This window comes from Atractosteus spatula, chromosome 7 (genome assembly GCF_055471065.1).
Source record: "Atractosteus spatula isolate fAtrSpa1 chromosome 7, fAtrSpa1.hap1, whole genome shotgun sequence".
In the NCBI taxonomy this organism is placed as follows: domain Eukaryota; kingdom Metazoa; phylum Chordata; class Actinopteri; order Semionotiformes; family Lepisosteidae; genus Atractosteus; species Atractosteus spatula.
In genome coordinates this window covers 11,231,782-11,250,800 of record NC_142712.1, presented here as the reverse complement: position 1 = coordinate 11,250,800, position 19,019 = coordinate 11,231,782, and the positions used below count along the sequence as shown (strand labels likewise).

The following is a 19,019-nucleotide window of genomic DNA, read 5'->3' as shown; positions in this document are numbered from 1 at the left end:
GAATTTGAAGACCATACAATTATTTTTCATTGACTGTGCACCAGGAAACATTTCCTGAGAGCATAACTTGACAGTCAAGGGGAATACAAATCGAGTATTTGAATTTTTCTGTAGTGTAATTTACTTTAATGGTCAGTATTTTTTCAGTTTTCACGTCCTAACATTAACGTTAAAAAAATCAGTAAAGTTTATTCTTCATTGTATATTTTTGGCATTTGTCATATCTGTAGTTACCCAGACAGGGAGCAGTTGCAGACTATCTACAGTGCCTACCTTCAGCCAGTGCTGCACAGAAGCTTAAAGAACCATGGGGCCTGGGGATCAGCAGGCAAAATCCACCAGCTGGCAGGATCCATGGTGCAGGTGTATGAGCAGGTCAGGCAAGCAGGATAGCATGGTTCCTCTCCAGGTCCTTTTTAAACAAATGTAGTTACACTGTGGGGCATCTCCAAAGAGACCTTTTATCTTGTTTTAACTTTTTAGCTAGACATGAAAGCATCTCCCTTACTTTTATTATCATTTTGTTTTTAAGGGTGTTTTAAGAAAATGGAGAAACATAGTTATGATGGTTTAATTATATAATACTCCCATCCATCCATCCTTTCCTATAATACCTATTATTATTATTATTTCCTATATATAATACTCCTCTTTTCCTGGTGAGGGTCATGGTTATAATACTCCAGCTCATACTAAATATATGAATTTATTCATATACATTTAAAGTATACTGCTTATACTGATGATGATGGTGATTATTATTGATAATAAAAATTCCCGTTAGTGCAAAATAAAAGAGAACTTGATAAAAAGTACCTTATGTAAGTCTCTCGATCAGCACTTCAAATGTCTCCTGGCATTTCCATAACCATTTGACTGATTTCCATTATCATTTGTTTAGATGTGCAATTTTTAGCTGAAATTGCTTTACCTTAAGCTTTAGCTGCTTGACAAATAAAACTACAGATTCAAATTGTATTACATGTATAAGTCCATGCCTTATCTGTTTCTATTACCAACCTTCTATATCTAATTCATTTTACTTAAAGGCTTCCAAATATAGCTTATTAGGAAGGTGGAAACTTAAATCAGAAATCCTATGCACCATAAAATGTGGCCTAGTTATTAGCAGTTCAACTTATTATTTAGAGGGCAAGGATTTAATGTTTGATTAGAAAGGATGAGCAGCAGTGCATGAATTCTGATTTATGGAAGCTGTGCAGAAGATTTCAAGAGACTGACTTTAAAAATGTAAGGTCAGTTTTAGTTGGAAGTTTTTCATTTCTTACTTACATATTTCTTTGTGTTCAGGTCAGGGCCAAGTTTACAGTGGATGACTACAGCCACTATCTTTTTACTCCTTGCATTCTCACACAGTGGGTGCTGAGTCTCTTTAGATATGACTTGACTGGAGGTGAGATATAAGCGTATTTTAATGTCCTTACTGCCAGAGTTATAACTAGACAAATATTGTTATTTGTGGGATTTTGCTGACATTTTGACAGTTTACTGAAATGTAGGCTGCACATTATTTTCCAGAGATACTCTGTAAATAGTGTTCTTTCTTCTTCCAGGCCATTGCAATGTGTGAAATTTATTTGCATTGTACACCAAGTAATTTCTGTCACTTTGAAATATATTTTTTTATTTCTCACTGTAATAATTCCTTTTCTTTCTTTCTATTCACCTTTCCTTCCAAACACTATAAAAATGGTATGTAACATTTCAGTGCTATATTTTTTCTACTTAATAAATAGAGCACCTATTTCTAAATAAACCTCATTATTTTTGTTTGCTATGTTTTACATTTTTATGAATGTTTATATTTTTAGAAAAATCTCAAAACACCACAGACCATGTTTTGGAGATCATTGCTTATGAAGCACGACGCCTGTTCCGTGACCGCCTTGTCACTGCAAAGGATATTAGCACATTTGATAATATTTTGCAGTCAGTGATTCGTGGAGACTGGGGCTCAGACATCTTGGAGAACATGTCAGGTAATTCATAGGAGCAATTTAAGAAAGGACACTTGCACTGTCATTAATTTCTGCAATGGGAATTTCAGGACAGAACTGGATGCAAAAGCTTTGGCTAATTTTTTTCCCCCCTCTTTAACTAGTTGGCTGTGCAGTCATAAAACTTTAACAGGACATAGCCAGATGCTCGATTGCCCCACTTTAATAACAAAGCATTGAATTACAAGATAAGAGAACTCTGCTTTAAAAATTTTCCAAACTGTTTGGTTTGATAGCCCGGAAGATTGATGAAATAAGTTTTTATAGCAACTGTTTATACTGTGAAACCTATGGGCAGTTTGCATAGTCTGGTTTATGTGTGCTTTTGCTTAAAACTTTAGAGGGTCATTGAATTTCAATTTTAATCCATATGAATACATGTATGTGTTAATGTGCTGTATATGTTAAGGCTGAGGTTGAAATGAAAATGTATTAAAACTTTTATAAATCTGGGTGAATTGCCAAGAGTTCCTTTGCATGTTATTATTGGGAATAGACTACTTTCTTGAAATCCAACACAATTGGTAACCTTACCTGGAGACCTTTGTTAACTACCATTTCCACCTTAAAAATGTCTATAGACTTTCTATCATGTACTGTAGCTTGGTAAGTATAAATATAAAAGAAACTTTTCGCATTTCAAATGTCCTCTTATTAAGAAGGCAGAACACACTGTGACAGTAATAACTGGAAATAACTAAGTAACTGGAAATTGTTAGTTCTGTTCCCCCTGGACTTCATGGAGATCATTCTACTGTCTTCAACATTCATGTAATCTCATCTTTCCTAGAATTGTCCATTAATTATTGAATTTTAAAGATACATTGGATAGTTTTGTTTTTCTTTTTGTGAAAAATCAAAAATTCCAAAATTATCAGTTAATGCACGTCCAGGATTTTGATAAGTGAGGGAAGGAGCAGGCAGGTTTTGAATGTGGTACATGGACACGAGAGTAGTAGGAAACTCTTTTATCATAGCAATTATAGGCACAACCTTTTTCATATGTCTTCTACTATCACTGTTTTTTAAGTGGTAAACCTTTTTTTTTATATATGGTACAGACATACTAGTGTTGTTTTAGATTAAAACATTCTGAAATGTTCCAATATGCATGTTAGGTGTTCTAGCAAGTGTTAGTTTGGCACTTGTGTATGTTTGTATATAAGAATAAAGAGCATATAAATGTTACCTTCCTTCGTGTAACCAAATTTACAGATGCTTTCTATGTAACCTGGGGGGCTGCACATGAGGCTGGCTCAGTAATTGCTCCTGGACAGTCCCTCCCCCCCCATGGCAAGCCACTGGGCAGACTGAATTCCACTGACCTGAGAGAGGTCATCCACAAGGTAAGGCAGGACCGACTTTTGTCAGTATGTGCACTGTTCTGAACTGTGATTGCTTGCTTAAAGTTTGCTTTGTAGAATCCTACCTTCATTATTAGAATTTATCGAGGCTTATTTCATCTTTATTTATTCGCCAACGCCTGCTTATTTCTATTCTTTCTCCTTAGAGCAAGGTAGAGTTTCTCCCTATCGTGGATATTTCATTGAGGCGTGTTTTATGTTTTCGTGTTATAACGTTTTCAGGTTTTTTGTAGAGACAATGATAAACAATGCAAACATTTAATTCCACTTGTGGGAATTGGAAAAGTATTCAAAAGAGAGAGTACCCTCTAGGTCAATTCATCTGTGCCTCTGACTTGAGAAACATTAAATTGCTCCTGACGGATGACTGCACTGTTCTAGTATATGCAAAATATGAAAAAAACATTGGTTTGTCTTTTTTTCCCCCACAGGGTGTAGTGCTATATGGCAGAGACAACAGAGAGCTGGACATACTGTTGTTTCATGAGGTGCTGGAGTACATGTCTCGAGTGGACAGGGTACTGAGTTACCCAGGAGGCTCTCTCCTCTTGGCGGGGTGCGCTGGTGTGGGCCGGCGGACTGCCACCTGTGTGGTCAGCCATATGCATGGAGCTACACTCTTCACACCGAAGATATCCAGAGGCTACGGGCTCAAACAATTTAAAAATGACCTGAAAAATGTAGGTTCCTAGATGATAAGTATAATCTTCTATCTGGTGGATTAACTCTTTTTGACCAAAATATTATTCTTCAATGGAATATTATTTAAGGTGAATTCTCTACGACCACCAATTCTGTACATATTCTATAAATGTGTCTAATTTAAATTTTCAGATTATTCATTACTTTTGAAAATTGTGTAGAGAGCAGATATTTCAATGGAATATAATACAAATTTGCTTAACCAATGTTTATTTTAATAATTTTGTTTTATTTAATGCCCTACCTATAGGTGATGCAGATGGCTGGAATTGAAGGACAGCAGGTTTTACTGCTTCTTGAAGACTATCAGTTTGTACATCCCTCTTTTCTGGAAATGGTCAACAGCCTGCTGTCATCTGGTCAGTGCACTCACTGTTTTTCAGTCAGAAAAAGTGGTTTTGTTCCGAGTCGAGCCATCTACTAGAGAGATGTTGAAAGCTAAAACAGCTGATAAGAATTGACAGAAGCAATACTGTCCCGGTCATTTCCATTCGTCAATCAGGGTTATTGAAAATCCCTTGACACTCCTTGTAGGAGTTGGGATATTAACCCCAGTGTCCTTACTAAATTTAGAGTTGGCAGAATCTGACTTCAGTAAATTGCCCCTGTGATTTAAATGGAGAATTATCTCTTTGCCATGCTTCACTTCTTCACCTCATCTCCTGTGCTGTGGTGCAGCTGGTACATATGGCATGTGTCACCTAGGTGGGTGCTTCACTGTTGGATGAAGTGGATGCACTTTTATATGTAATTATCTGTAGAGTGCTTTGGGATAAAAAGCACTATAAATGGTCCTTAGTGCCACATTTGTTTCTGGTTCTTCTTCCATATAAGAATGTTTAATTTTACTGCTTTGGATAAGAAATATTAGAATAAGAATAAGAACAGGGTTGCCTATTCCTATAATGTGCAAATGCAAACAATGATATGAATTACTACAATGTTTTCTGTATTTTGTAAATTTTAAAATCAAAGCATTAAAGTAAAATGTCAAGAAAAAAAAACTACAAAACCTATTCTCTTTTCCAGATACTGACCTGACTTTATTTTCCAAAAGTGTGAATTTCTCAGCACTCTTCATAATCGGCCTAATTTACCAAAAGGCCTCAGTTTTCCCATCAGTAGATTTGTTAAAAAAGCCAAACTGATTTTTTTAGAATTAATCCAAGATTGAACAATTCTGCAAAATTGTACTGTTGCTAAAATGTGATTCCCTCTTGATTTCTAAAGTTTTCTTGGATATGCTATTCTTTTCTCTTCATCAGCAAAGAAAGATAAAAAACATAGTTATACATCTCTTGTAAAATTAATTTTTCACATTGATCTCTTTTACAGAAATCAGCTTTATTTCTATAGGATGTACTTGAAATTGATTGAATATCTTTTCAGGAGAAGTTCCAGGTTTGTACACAATAGAAGAACTGGAACCGTTGCTGTCAACTTTAAAAGACCAGGCCTCTCAAGATGGCTTCACGGGCCCCATTTTTAACTATTTTGCATACCGTAAGCATATATTCTCACACTGTATTTGATGATTTACTGCCTTTAATAATTTCCTTGGAAACTGAAACAAATTTTGTATACAATGCAGTACTTTGCCTGTTTTGAATATTTTGGTATTCAGACTTATTTAAGAAGAAGGATCACCATCTTCATGGAATAAAATCTGATTTTTCTGATATTCAATTTCAGTTCATGCATAATATGCATTCCTGGGTATTCTGAGTTAATAAAATATCTGTTTATATCCGTGCATGGAAAAATTGTGTTTTTTGTAGTATCTGCAGTCTTATGGGAAATAGTTTCCAATAAAACAAATAGGCTTGTTGCATGAACATAATGATGTTCACTTGTTTATTGTTTCATTACATCAAGGTAATTGATATCAATTTTGTTTACCTAATTGGCTTGCTTCCGCACCTGTAGATAGGGACAATAAGCCTTTCATATTTTTTTACTCTAGTGGATAGAGACTGCCAAGCACTGAATAAAAAGGATAAAACTTCTTATACTCTTTTCCTAGCTCTGAGACATTGTAAGTTCTAGATGACATTGTGTCTCATTTGCATATTTCAGAGACTCTAAACTAACACCCATATTTATAGGTAACATTTAAAACAATGTGTTCTATTCTTCTTTTTCGTATTGTGGCATTTTGATTTGAGCTCACGGAGGAGTGTGATGTCAGTGATAGAAAGGTCAGAAATGATTACCCTCAGTACATGTTGGGCATCTGCAATGCAGCACCTCAGTACTTTCTGGCAGACTGGGCATCTCTAACCTCTCAAATTCAGAGAACATCAGTATGTGCAGAAGGGACTTCCTTTGTCCTTTCTGATTTTACCTATTAAAATGAATAAAACCAAATAAATAAACCATTAACCTTGTCAATTTCAAATACGTTCCCTTGCCTTTTTTCTTGGAAACATATTTAAAAAAAAGGAAGATTTTAGTATCTCTGTTAGCTCAGAAAAGTAATTTTTGCTCCATTGTTAAAAGATACATTTGTATAAATTTTATAACAATTTTGATCCATGCTAGAGCAGTTAGATATATCCTGTACTACTAAAGGCTTTTATACTGAAATCAATATATGAATTTATGCAAAAGTGACAATTAGTAGTTTCTCACTTTTTACAGATGTTATATTGCCTTTGTTAAAGCAAAGACATAAAAATAATTCAGAACACATGTGTACCATGACACAAGGGTAAAATTGATTAAATGTATGTGTTTCTATCTATATGTGTAGAGCTACATTTATTAATAGAAAGTTGTATTCTTGTTGTAGGAATTCAGCAGAATCTTCACATGGTGTTAATAATGGATTGCACCAATTCTAACTTCACCATTAACTGTGAGAGTAACCCTGCACTTTATCGAAAGTGTTCTGTGCAATGGATGGAAGGCTGGTCTGACAGCAGCATGAGAAAAGTATGTTAATATTTTATGAACCTCTTAAATTTTTCGAGAGGGGGACAGATAAGAAAGATACTAACTAGGCTTTGCATAATTTATCTGTATTTTCAGAATATCATTCTGTTAACACATTTTGAATTTGTTCATGTCATTACGGTTGTCAGTATTTTTGCTGTAGTCAATTTAGGTTTGGTTCTACTGCAGTGAATGCTAAAAAATAAGCTAATGTTTCATGACTTTGTCTTGTCTAGCTGTAATAAAGCTTTCACAATAATCCACTTTTAGTTTATTTATTTTCACTCTAGTTTTTGCTTCTTATCTTGTTATGGTGTTAAATGAGTGATTAGTGTGATTAGTTAGATATGTCTAATTTAATCTTGTTCTTAGAAATGCTGAGTGTATATCAGTTATACTACAATACAAGAAGTAAAATACTTTCCCTTTCTTTATTTAGATTCCTGAAATGCTGCTTTCTAAACTAAGTGGAGATGATGAGAAAAACACTAGTAAACAAGGACATAAAAAGAAAGTGTCAGGTACCTATCCTTGCATTTCACCACACATAGCAAAAGGGGTATCTTTGCAATTTTAATCTTTTAAAGGAATCTCCTTACATGTTATGTCCTTAAACATTCACCTATTATTGCAGGCATGTCTTTAAATGTTGTTGTAATGCCATCTTATAATGCATTTTATCTTACAGAACATGCTGATATAACAAAATCGTTCCTTATGATCCATGAATCTTGCAAAGAGTACAGTGCTACCCCAAGTCAATACATGAGTTTCCTTCACATTTACAGTTCTATATACAGTAGCAAGAAAATGGAGCTAATAAAAAGGCAGAGTCACTTACAGGTAGGAAACCAGTATTTCTTCATCCTCAATGGATCTGTGAATTTTGAGTACTTAGAATTGGCAAGTTTTTATGTTTTGTAGTCCAAATTAAATCAATTTTATCAGTTTTGTAACTTATTTTGTAGCTTCTTCTAGATCTCCTTCTTAAAAGTATAAATTAGTACATTTTATAAACTGATGTAACACTCTCCATCACTTTTTTTAATACAGGCTGGTGTATCTAAATTAAATGAAGCCAAAGCTTTAGTGGATGAGCTTAAGAGTAAAGCTGCAGATCAGAGCACCTTGCTGAGAATGAAGCAAACGGAGGCAGATGCAGCACTGCAGGAGATTACAGTATCCATGCAGGTGAGGTGCCAATAGTATTCGGTATATTGAAGTCCCATGTGTCTAGCAAGCAATTACACTGTGCTACAAGTATCATGAAATCTCCTCATTTTGATCTCATCTGGAACAATCATGACCTGAACAGCCTGTAAATTTTAGTTGTGAAAGTACCAGCCATTCCAGTGAATGCTGTTTTAAAAGATGTAGGCTTCAGCCCATATGCGTTAATGCCAAATTGAAAATCTGGTATTGGATGACAGTTTTCCATTAGGTATAAGGAATCAAATTCCTGAAAATAAAAAGGGGTTACTGGGTTTGCAATTTGCAAAAAGCAAATGGGTTAAGATTTTGGTTTAAATTAGACCTTGCAGTTATTTCGTAGCATTTATGGCAACTCCCCTCCTCGGTAGATCTATATGAAAAGGGATTTTTCTTATCTAAAAATATTCTAAAATTTAATCACATAAGGTTACAAAATTGGAAATGACTCTGTGTTAAAGTAAAGTCTCTTCTAAGTTTCAAATTGCTTCTCTCCAACCTCCTAAAATTACAGCTCCAGAGCCTTCTAGATGTATTGATACCCCTGATGAAATAGGAATAAAAACTTGATTTCATCACAGAAAGATTTACAGATTGGTTAATGTGTCCTTCTGTAAAAAAGCCAGTACTGAACAGAGCAAAGTTAGATTGGTTATAATAAGTAGTTCAGGTGGGTAACTGCGTCAGCTACCCACCACAGCATCCACAGCTGAAACGTTGTTTCCTTTCTTCTTTTCAGCATGGAATAAACTTATTACTTTTTCCTTTGGTTATAATATACGTCTGAGGGCCACATTTACAGTATGGTGTATAGTAATTAAGTATTTTGTAGATCTTCCTGTATACTATAGATTGCACTAACAAGTTACCTCCTGTAGTCTACCAAGAGACACTTCTTGGTAGAGGCATTTGACAGTTCTTCCAGGTGGATCTGTTGTAGATCTTTCAGATCCTTTGGTTTCCTCTTCTGAACTGTCTTCTTCAATTTGAACCACAAATGCCTAATTAGATTGAGGTTTGTAGATTGGGATGACATTTGTGTGCATTTTATCATTTATTTGTCAGTTTGGATGTACTGTATGCTTTGGATTATTTTCATATTGGGCTGTACATTTCGGTTGCCAAACCTGAGCTGTTTGGCAGAGGGAAACAAGGTGTTTGGCCAAACTCTGCTGGTACATGTTAAAGATCATGATTCCCATTATGTTAATAAGGACTCTGGGATCTGTAGATGGAACACAAACTCAAAATATCATCAATCTCTGGCTGTATTTCACGATGGGCATTATGATTTTCGCGACATTGTCTAACCTTTTTTTACATCAAACATGAGTATATCCAAAAAGCTCAATTTTTCCTTTCATTGAATTGAGAGACATGTTCGATAGTTCACATTCAGATGAGTTTGGCAAATTCGAGCCTCTTTTGTGATTTGCTCTCACTACAAGATTCTTTCTTGCAAACAGACCATGAATGTCACAATAAAGCTGGTGACGTTGAATGGTAGTTTTTGACACATTGAACCCTGCAGATACTAGTTTGTTTTGGGCATCTCCAACTGTAGCCTTTGGATTTACGGTTATCCTCAGAACCACTTGTCTCAAAGCCCATGGTGGTGCAGTACACTTGCGTCCTCCTTTTGGCGGGGTTGCCACTATGCCAGTAACTTCCAGCTTGCTTAATGGATACTTCAGTGGGAAGTGGCAAATTCTTTTTATGGTTTCTTTCATAGCCATCCCCCAATTTGTGGAGGTCAGTTTCCTTGCTGGTCATTTCCTTGCAGTCTTTGTTGAGCTCTCTGCCCTTAACCATGACGATACATGTTGCTACTAATGCCTTATAGAACTCATTCTGTTATGTAACATTTATTGTACTTGTACATCTGGAAGGCGTAGTATTTAAAGTTAAGCTTTTTGCATTTGGCCATTTACAACATTAAAATAAAAAATAAACTGGTAAAATCTGAGGCTTAAACAAATGTTGAGTGGTGTTACTATTTCTCAATCTCCCCCTTGATCTTTACATCTAGCATTTTGATGAAAAAATACATAAAGTGCAGTACAGTATATGAATTTCACTTACTGCTCTTGGAGTTTTCATTACATTCTGTTAAATGAATAAATGATTTTGATTAAAATCTATATTGATGTTTAATTATAATTTACAAGCAGCTTTTGGAAAGCACTGTAGAATATCCAGGTTTTCTAGATAGTTATACAAGAGATCATCTTCTAACATGACTTGAAAGCATTTGTCAATTATTTGTCAATAATATACTGTAATAATACTGTCAGTTTTATGCTGAATATTTTTGTATTCAATCCAATATTCATATTTATTACAAAGCACTCAGAAGCCTGAAGTTGCCTCTTAGCAACATATTTCTTAAAATGCCTTGTATAAAGATGAGTTTAAACCCTCTGGAATTGTCATTTTATTTTCTTAATATCAGATTATAACTTTATAACTTTAAACATTAAAAATACTGCCAGGGGAAATATTTTTTTTCAAACTATATGAATAAAAAGGAAATGTTATTTTTCAATTATACATTGTGTTCCATTCTAAATGTGCTTTGAAGAGTGTATTAAATCACTAATGTACTTTGCACAAATAACGGATAGCTTCTTGCCCTTATAGTGACCTTGTTTTTAATTATGCATTTGTGTTTTCAAATGTTGACTTATCACTGTCATTGTGGTCAATTATCAAACTGGTTACTCTTGCTACATTCATATTAATTGCTAATTAACCCTCCCTTCTTACCCTGGTCATTAGTGTCTGGGTTTCCCTCTGAACACCATAGTGTGATTATCTATTTTGACACATCTCAGCATGCTTAATAAAAAGACTTTGTTGTCTAATTTGCTTGCTTTACGTCTAATGATGGTTAAGCAGGAAATTGCGAAGACAGGAAAATGCAACCATTTATTATCTTAAAGAATTGCTTGGAAGCTTTTTGTAAAAAAAATATTTTAAGCTTCAGTCTTTGGGGATAGTGTTAATATAAAATAATGTAGCTTAGTTGTGATACCAAAACATAAGAGATTCATTTTGTGATAGAAAATGTATTTAAAACATTTTTACTAGCCAAAACCTGTGATACAATTCAAGGTTCCTCTGATTCTGTTCCTGATGCTGCATTGTTAACTTCATACAGGGTGGTTTTCTGTTTGTGTAATAAAAGACAAAAATGTACCAGATAAATAGTATCAGGTTTATTTTGTCTTGTATTTATCCTAAGGCAAGAAAGTATTTAGTGTAATATCCTTTGGTAGGATTAAGCGATTCTATAATAATTATTAAAATTCCATCAATCCTGTAATGTTTTGGAAATTTTACTCCTTGTATTGATACAATTACTGTAGCTTAACTTTCCTTATACTATTTTAGTTTAGATGTCACCAGGCGGTAAAACCAGGAGGATTTAAATGATCATGTAATAGTGATTCTTTGTCCAAATATCAGTATTGTAAAAAGACTTATACTTTACTTGGATTAAGTGTAGAAAAAAATATATTTTCATTAATTATATAAACAAATATATAGTGACTATGAAAATAAAAGTCTTCATCTAAATCAGTCTTGACATTTTAGAGCATTAGAGCATTAAATTGAATGACAGTTCTCTCCCTTATGAAAAGAACAAGTTGTATTACTCTAATTCATTTGGGGAGTTAAAATCTACACAGATACGACAGGTGTAAATAAGATTATAATTGTGGCTAATGTCTTCTAAAGTGATTTGCCTGTGACAGTATTCTGAGTAGAAGGTTCATGTTACAGAATTGCTCAGAAGGTTTGCTGAAATTTCCTGGTTCAGTACGGCAAATGTTTGTTTTTCCTTCTTTAGTTCAGTATGATTTCAAGGACATTTAAAAAAAAGTAGATGCTCATCTGCAAGTGGTTATTTATGCTCTGGCTAGTTGTGTCTTAAGGCTTGCATCACTGCCTAGTATAGGGTTCAAATTAGGACAGGGCAGAATTCAGAAAGTTGTTAGCAAAGCACTTGTGGCACTTACTGGCACTGCAGATTATTATTACTATTGTCATTGTGTGCCAGTGTTCATAAACACTAAAATCATAAGTACTGGGCTTTAACCCCACAATTTCCCTAAAGGAACACGTATTTTCCCAAACTTTCAAAAGAAAATTTTACTTGAGAAATCCAAAATTCAAATACTTTCATACTGAGAAAAATTATATAAAGTTTTCCCAGAAATTTGAATTTACTACAAAAAGGTCCAAGACACCTTTCTTGTACAATGTGCTTTTCTTAACATACAATTAAAATGTAAGTGATGGAAAGTACAAAAATTGAATAAGGTTCACTAAAATCACCTAATGTACTAAGTGACAGACATTTTGCAGCAATTTAAGCTTTTGAACAACACGATTATTAATGTGATTTTGTCTGTCAGAATGCAAGTGATCAAAAGACTGAAATGGAAAAGATACAATATAAGATTGCTGAAGAGGTGTCAAAAATTGAAGAAAGAAAGGCAAAAATTGAAGATGAGCTTAAGGAAGTACAGGTAAGAACCAAATGTTATATAATGTCAATGCTCACACCTGAAGAAGGCTCCACGGTCGAAACCTTGTGTTCTCTTTCTTCTTTTTTTCAGCATGGAATAAACCTTACTTGTTCCGTTATATAATGTCTGCCATTGTGTTTTGTTATTTGATGGTCAAGAGAATTATTTTCACCAAATTGTAAATAGGAAATGTGTAAGCTATATAAAAATCATTACAGTCCTGATAGCAGCTTTAGTTGCATAATTATATAGTTCAATATATTTTGTGGCTTAATGGGATCATTTGCAACATATCAACAGTATGATGCATTTTAAATATTTTCTTTTTCTGTTTCCTTATTGTTTTAAAATATATTTCTGAATTCAATCAGTTATATATATATAAAAAAGATTCCAATTCTGACAGCTAAACTAGACTTCCTTTCCTTTATCATCTGAACAAGGCCATAAAAGCCTACATCAGGCCAGCAGTTAATATCATGCACCTGAGAGTAAAATCTTTCTTTCTGAATATTTTGAAAGATCCTTGTTCTTTCTCATAGCCTCTTGTAGATGAAGCTAAACAAGCTGTTGGAAATATAAAACCTGAATCGCTCTCTGAGATCCGCTCTCTGCGCATGCCACCTGACGTCATCAGGGATATTCTGGAAGGTGTTCTGAGACTGATGGGGATTTTTGACACTTCATGGGTTAGCATGAAGAGGTAATTCTGAATAGCACAAATGTATAATGTCAGCACATTTTGCAGAAATCCGATTCTTTTGCAGTTTTAACTTCAGATTTAATGGGCTTGGCGTTTTGGTGCCTTTTCCATGGTCCTGCTTTGTGTCTGACATGTTGAAAACAACAATTGTATGATCAATAGCTTCGAGCAAAATAAAACTAGGGAGATGTTGTGAAAAGAACTGTGAATGATTGTGTGTTTCAATGATTACTATAGGATGTGTCCAATGGTGGTGAAGGGTGGAATTTTATTTCTGTTTGGTAACAATAATACATACATTTTGTATATTTTTCAAACAGTTTCTTGGCAAAAAGGGGGGTAAGAGAAGATATAGCAACATTTGATGCTCGAAACATAACACATGAAATTCGTGAAAGTGTTGAAGAACTTCTTCGAAGAAATAAGGCTTCATTTGACCCTAAGGTATGTTTTCTCGGAGAGAGGCAATGCACAAATACATTGTTTACACGATAGTGATGTCTGCAGCAATTAACAAATGTATTTGCGCTATTGTTACAAAGTCAATGTCAACCTCGTACGCATCAGCTGTGGAAAGTTAGCATGAGTTGGGTTCCAATAATAGCGCCTCTTTTGAGTCTGCTAGTCCCAACTCTTTCCTAGCTCATGTGTGGTATTCTGTCCTGCCAGTGTCCACCTTCCCTTTCTGATGTGGCTTCTGTAGTAATTGCTGGTACAGCAGAGGTCTGATAAAGTCCTTGAGATCCTGAGTTGTGCTAAAACCTGCTACAATGCATACATGTATGTTGTTGCTCTTCACAGAATGCAAAAAGAGCAAGTGCAGCAGCAGCCCCACTAGCAGCCTGGGTGAAGGCAAATGTACAATATTCGCATGTCCTGGAGAGAATCCAACCGTTGGAGAAGGAGCAGGCAGGATTAGTGGAGTAAGCACTGCAGCGGATTTCATTTCATTTCCGTTCTATGCCCATCTTTTTTATGTTATCGGAAATTTGAGACGGGTGACAAATGGCGATGCACTGGATGTGGGTAGTTTTCAAAATCTGTTTGTTATCCTTGCTGTTATGCTTTGAAAGCAATAATTATCTTTATTTTGTTTATTTTTTATGCAGAAACCTGCGTAAGACTGAAAGTAGAAAAAACAAATTGGAAGACCAGCTGAACTCTGTGGGTCAGAAAGTGAATGAACTAAAGGAAAAGTAATTGTTCTTTTGTCTCTTAATGTCTGTGGCATATTAGTATCATATAATATTCAAAACCACTGAATACTTATGTGTTGTTTATTATAACATTTATAGTTTGTTTTATAAATCTATATGAAGATTAATGTGTGATCAGGGCAGAAGGAAATACAAACTTTGTCACTTTTCATTTTCATTTTCACTTGTACTTCCATATACATAGAATGCATTTATATGAAATTTTGCTTTGGCAGAAAGTTTTCTGCCTTGGAAAAAAACTGGTACTTAAAGATATAAAAATTAAAAGTCGCATGTAAAGATATAACTGTGTTCTAACTTATGAAATCACTCACATTTAACTTAGACTTTCTCTGTAATGGAATAAATAGGCAATTACCTGAGTTATATTGCTATTAGACAGCTTATGACAACACCATTTGTATCATTCTGCTACAAGCAGCTGCAAAAACATGATTGTTCAGCTCACTGACATGGAGGCAAAAAGGGAGCTTCTGTCTTTAGCGCTAATTTTAACTTCAGGGGATGCAAACAAACATCACTGTCATGAAAAAGCATCAGGGAGTGTCAGGGATACTGAAGCAGCAGGAGGAACAGTAAACACATGAGACAGCATTAAATCTGAGCGTAAAACTAAGCATGACTGTAAGACGATGCAGCTTTGCCAGTTATAAATCATCAGCACTGATATTTTATATGATGATTAGTCCCTGTTTAGGGCCTAATTTGGGACTTTGATTTCTTTCAAAGGTTCCAATCCAGGACAACAGAGGCTGCAAAACTGGAAGCTGAAGTAAGCAAAGCTCAAGAAACTATTGAAGCCGCAGAAAAATTGATCCATCAACTTGATGGCGAACATAAGAGATGGAATGCTCAGGTACTGTTGGTATAGTATGTTTTTCCCTGAGTTACGAAGAAACGTTCTTGTCTGTTGAAGGACCTTTTGTATTTTTTTTACTTGCTCATCTGGTACTGCGATGAGAAAATCTATGGACTTCCTGTAATCCCTCAGTGTAATCTTGTTGGGAAATACTTCTTGGGAGCAACTGATGTATGGAGCACATGCAAAAATACGACCGTGCTTTAGGGGAATATTTTAAATCTCAGGTTGGCTTGGCGTCTCATAAAAAGGACACCGCCTTTTTACAGTATAGTATCCCCGTCACTATACTGGAGCATTAGGACACACATAGACTGCAGGTTGAGTACCACTAACACCTCTTCCAGCATCAACCTTAGTTTTTCCCAGGAGGTCTCCCATCCAGGCTCACACCTGCTTGGCTTCAGTGGGTTGCCAGTTGTGAGTTGTAGGGGGATATGGCTGCTGGCATAAGTAGTGGCATTCTTATGCCTGATCTGAATGTGTATGGGGCACGTTACTAAGTTTTATCACCTTTGTAGCTCCATCTAACCAAACTTAATAACTTTGGGCCTGTCTAGAACTGTGATGGAAGACCTCTAAACAAAACCAGGTTGTTGCCATAACAGAGATTTGGACTGTTAGAACTGTTAAAATTTCTAAACCTAGCATGACAGGGAACAAAGTGCTATAGATGAGTACTATCCTTCAGAGGAGACATTAAAAACAAGGTTCTGACTACTTGATTATTAGATATCCTAATATTTGCAATAGGTATCTTGGCTAAATTCCACCCTGAGCTTGCACAATCTGGCATCCCTAAATTTCCCCTTTAATCAATTGGTGAAATAACTTTATTTGTAAATTTGACTTCTCTACTAAGTCTTCTGTGTAGGGGCATTACTTGTACAGAATACCTGTAATGTGTGCTGTCTAGCACCCAGGTAGGTGATGTACTGTACAGGCAGATGTGCTCAGTCCCCTCGATTTGTGAAGTGTTTCAGGATCCTGTGGGATTGAAACATCTTATACAAATGCAAGCAAGTATTGTATGAATATTTTTTATAAAGTAACTGAATGAGTTTCAGAACCACCAATATTATCACCATTTTACTGGCTGCTAATCGCATACAAAATAACTAATGATTTAAAGGTTCTGTAATCTAGTTTTCTTTTGTTTTACAACAGCATCCAAAAGGATTTTTCAAGTATACTAATAGTTTGTTTCTTTCATTTAAATATAAACTTTTACATGCCCAATTGACTGAGGTTCTCAATGTTTAACAAGTGAGTTTGGTGCGATGCATGTTTTTTTCTTAATTCTCCTCTGTAATGGAATTAAAGGATTAGCGTAGCTCATATTGCTAACAGATTGATCAGTGGTGTGAAGTGTTTTGTTCTACATGCCACAGATGTCATTGAGTTGGCATAGTTCCACTAGGAGGAATACATGCCAGTAGCTCAAGCTGCACGATTTTCAGCTCACCACCTGAGGTCTTGCAAATGTTAAATGGGCATGAAATGCTAATTAATTTAATATGCTGTTAAAGCTTATTTGTCAGATGTATTGGGTTTAATACACCAGATATTTAGCTTTCATTTTGGCTGAAAATGTTTTGTTTCTTACCAAGAAGTATTTAAAGTGCTGAAAGATTGGTTTAAAACTAGGACCTAAATGCAATTGGCACAAACATGGAGCTGGATACATTGAACTTGCTCATACCTTATATTTGTACCGAATAAATGACAGTGCTTTATAGTTAAAGTAAAATGGTTTGCATGATCATTTTGAAATGACTTGACAGTTGTACATTTTTTTTAAGAATAAGATATAAAAATATATTTGTTCTGACTGTGGATGCAGCAGTACCAGATTCTTGTAGTATTTTTAATAACATGAATACCTACAAAAGGGCTTGTTGATTACCAGTAAAAGTCAGTTTCACAGAAGAAGCAAACACTCATGAGGCAGAACCAATATGAGTACTAGGGAAGGAAACTGAATGAGGTCAATCAGAACAAAATTACAATAGTATAATTTAATAACTGGCATATTCCACAGCTTTAGCTAGTCGCATTTTATGAAAGATGGAATTTGAAACATGTGAGTATAATTCTTTATAAATGAATGTAAGGAATGTGTCTCTGTAACACTGTGTTTGTGTTGTCTAGGTGGCACAGATAACTGAGGAGCTGGACACATTGCCTAAGAGAGCCCAGCTGGCTGCTGCCTTTATAACTTATCTGTCTGCTGCTCCGGAGGACCAGAGGAAAGCTAGCTTACAGGAGTGGATGAATTCATCTGGCCTTCAAAGTAAAGTAGACTCTATCAATGTCTTATCCAGGATGAAATTGGATAGTCTTAATTAGGTCAAAAATCTGTTGCTTTTAAAATGTTTTAATAATAATAATTCCTTACACATATATAGCATTTTCTGGACACTCAAAGTGCTTTACAGATAAGGAGGTCTCCCCTTCACCACTAGCAATGTGCAGCATTCACCTGGATGTTGTGATGGGGGCCATAGTGGATCAGTACCCTCACCACACATCAGCTCAATGGGTGATGAAGCCAGTTCATAGATGGGGATTATCAGAAGGCCAGGGTAACACCACTACTTCTTTTGTGAAATGCCCTGGGATTTTTAATGACCACAGAGAGTCAGGACCTTGGTTTTATGTCTCATCCTGGACATCAAGAACAGTGCCTTTTTACAGTACAGGAAATTAGGATCCACACAGACCACAGGTTGAGCACCCCCTACTGGCCCCACTAACACCTTTTCCAGCAGCAACCTTAGCTTTCCCAGGAGGTCTCCCATCCTGGTGCTGACCAGGCTCACACCTGCTTAGCTTCAGTGGGTTACCAGATGTGAATTGTAGGGTGGTATGGCTGCTGGTTTTACCTGATGAACTTGAAATGCTGAACATTAATTTTGGTACTAGTTAGCCACTTGTGGTTAAAATTGTAATAATTGTAAAAATAATAAAGACAAAATAATTAGTATATGCAAAAGCATGTTTTGTTTAAAAAATGGTACAGGTTTTATTTTATATTTTGTATATTATTCACATTATAATGAATATTCCTACTTATTATAGAGTTTGATATGCGGCATTTTCTGTGCTCTGAGAGTGAGCAACTTATCTGGAAGAGTCAAGGGCTACCTTCTGATGACCTGTCCATGGAGAATGCTCTTGTCATTTTACAGGTATGGCGGTACACATCTGCACTGTAAAAACTACCAAGAAACAGCGGTCATAAACCATTATCCTTGACATGAATAACAGTGATGAGGATCAGTTCGATTTTATTTATATTTTATATTTAAAAAATAATGTATCTGTAAAAAATGATTTTGTTTTTAAGTATCAACTGCAAATGATTGGATAGTTTCAGGACTTTTTTTCTGAGATACAGTTTGCTGTAAATGATTATTAAACTTTGAGAAAATATTTTGGTATTTGAATGCTTCAATACAGTAACCAAAATATTTAT

The 19,019-nt window shown here is 35.2% G+C and overlaps 1 protein-coding gene across 1 annotated transcript in view; it reads left to right on the top strand.

The window, feature by feature from the left end:
* Positions 1-19,019, top strand: part of dync2h1 (dynein cytoplasmic 2 heavy chain 1) — a 149,057-nt gene that overhangs the window by 28,036 nt on the left and 102,002 nt on the right. Inside the window, exons 46-64 of the mRNA XM_088921156.1 lie at positions 231-375; positions 1,312-1,414; positions 1,833-2,000; positions 3,234-3,364; positions 3,814-4,062; positions 4,335-4,443; positions 5,474-5,587; positions 6,876-7,018; positions 7,458-7,539; positions 7,707-7,861; positions 8,072-8,209; positions 12,649-12,762; positions 13,305-13,465; positions 13,786-13,909; positions 14,267-14,388; positions 14,575-14,661; positions 15,412-15,538; positions 17,693-17,834; positions 18,623-18,732. Coding sequence (XP_088777282.1) covers positions 231-375; positions 1,312-1,414; positions 1,833-2,000; positions 3,234-3,364; positions 3,814-4,062; positions 4,335-4,443; positions 5,474-5,587; positions 6,876-7,018; positions 7,458-7,539; positions 7,707-7,861; positions 8,072-8,209; positions 12,649-12,762; positions 13,305-13,465; positions 13,786-13,909; positions 14,267-14,388; positions 14,575-14,661; positions 15,412-15,538; positions 17,693-17,834; positions 18,623-18,732 — 2,524 coding nt within the window. The remainder of the gene's footprint in view (positions 1-230; positions 376-1,311; positions 1,415-1,832; positions 2,001-3,233; positions 3,365-3,813; positions 4,063-4,334; positions 4,444-5,473; positions 5,588-6,875; positions 7,019-7,457; positions 7,540-7,706; positions 7,862-8,071; positions 8,210-12,648; positions 12,763-13,304; positions 13,466-13,785; positions 13,910-14,266; positions 14,389-14,574; positions 14,662-15,411; positions 15,539-17,692; positions 17,835-18,622; positions 18,733-19,019) is intronic.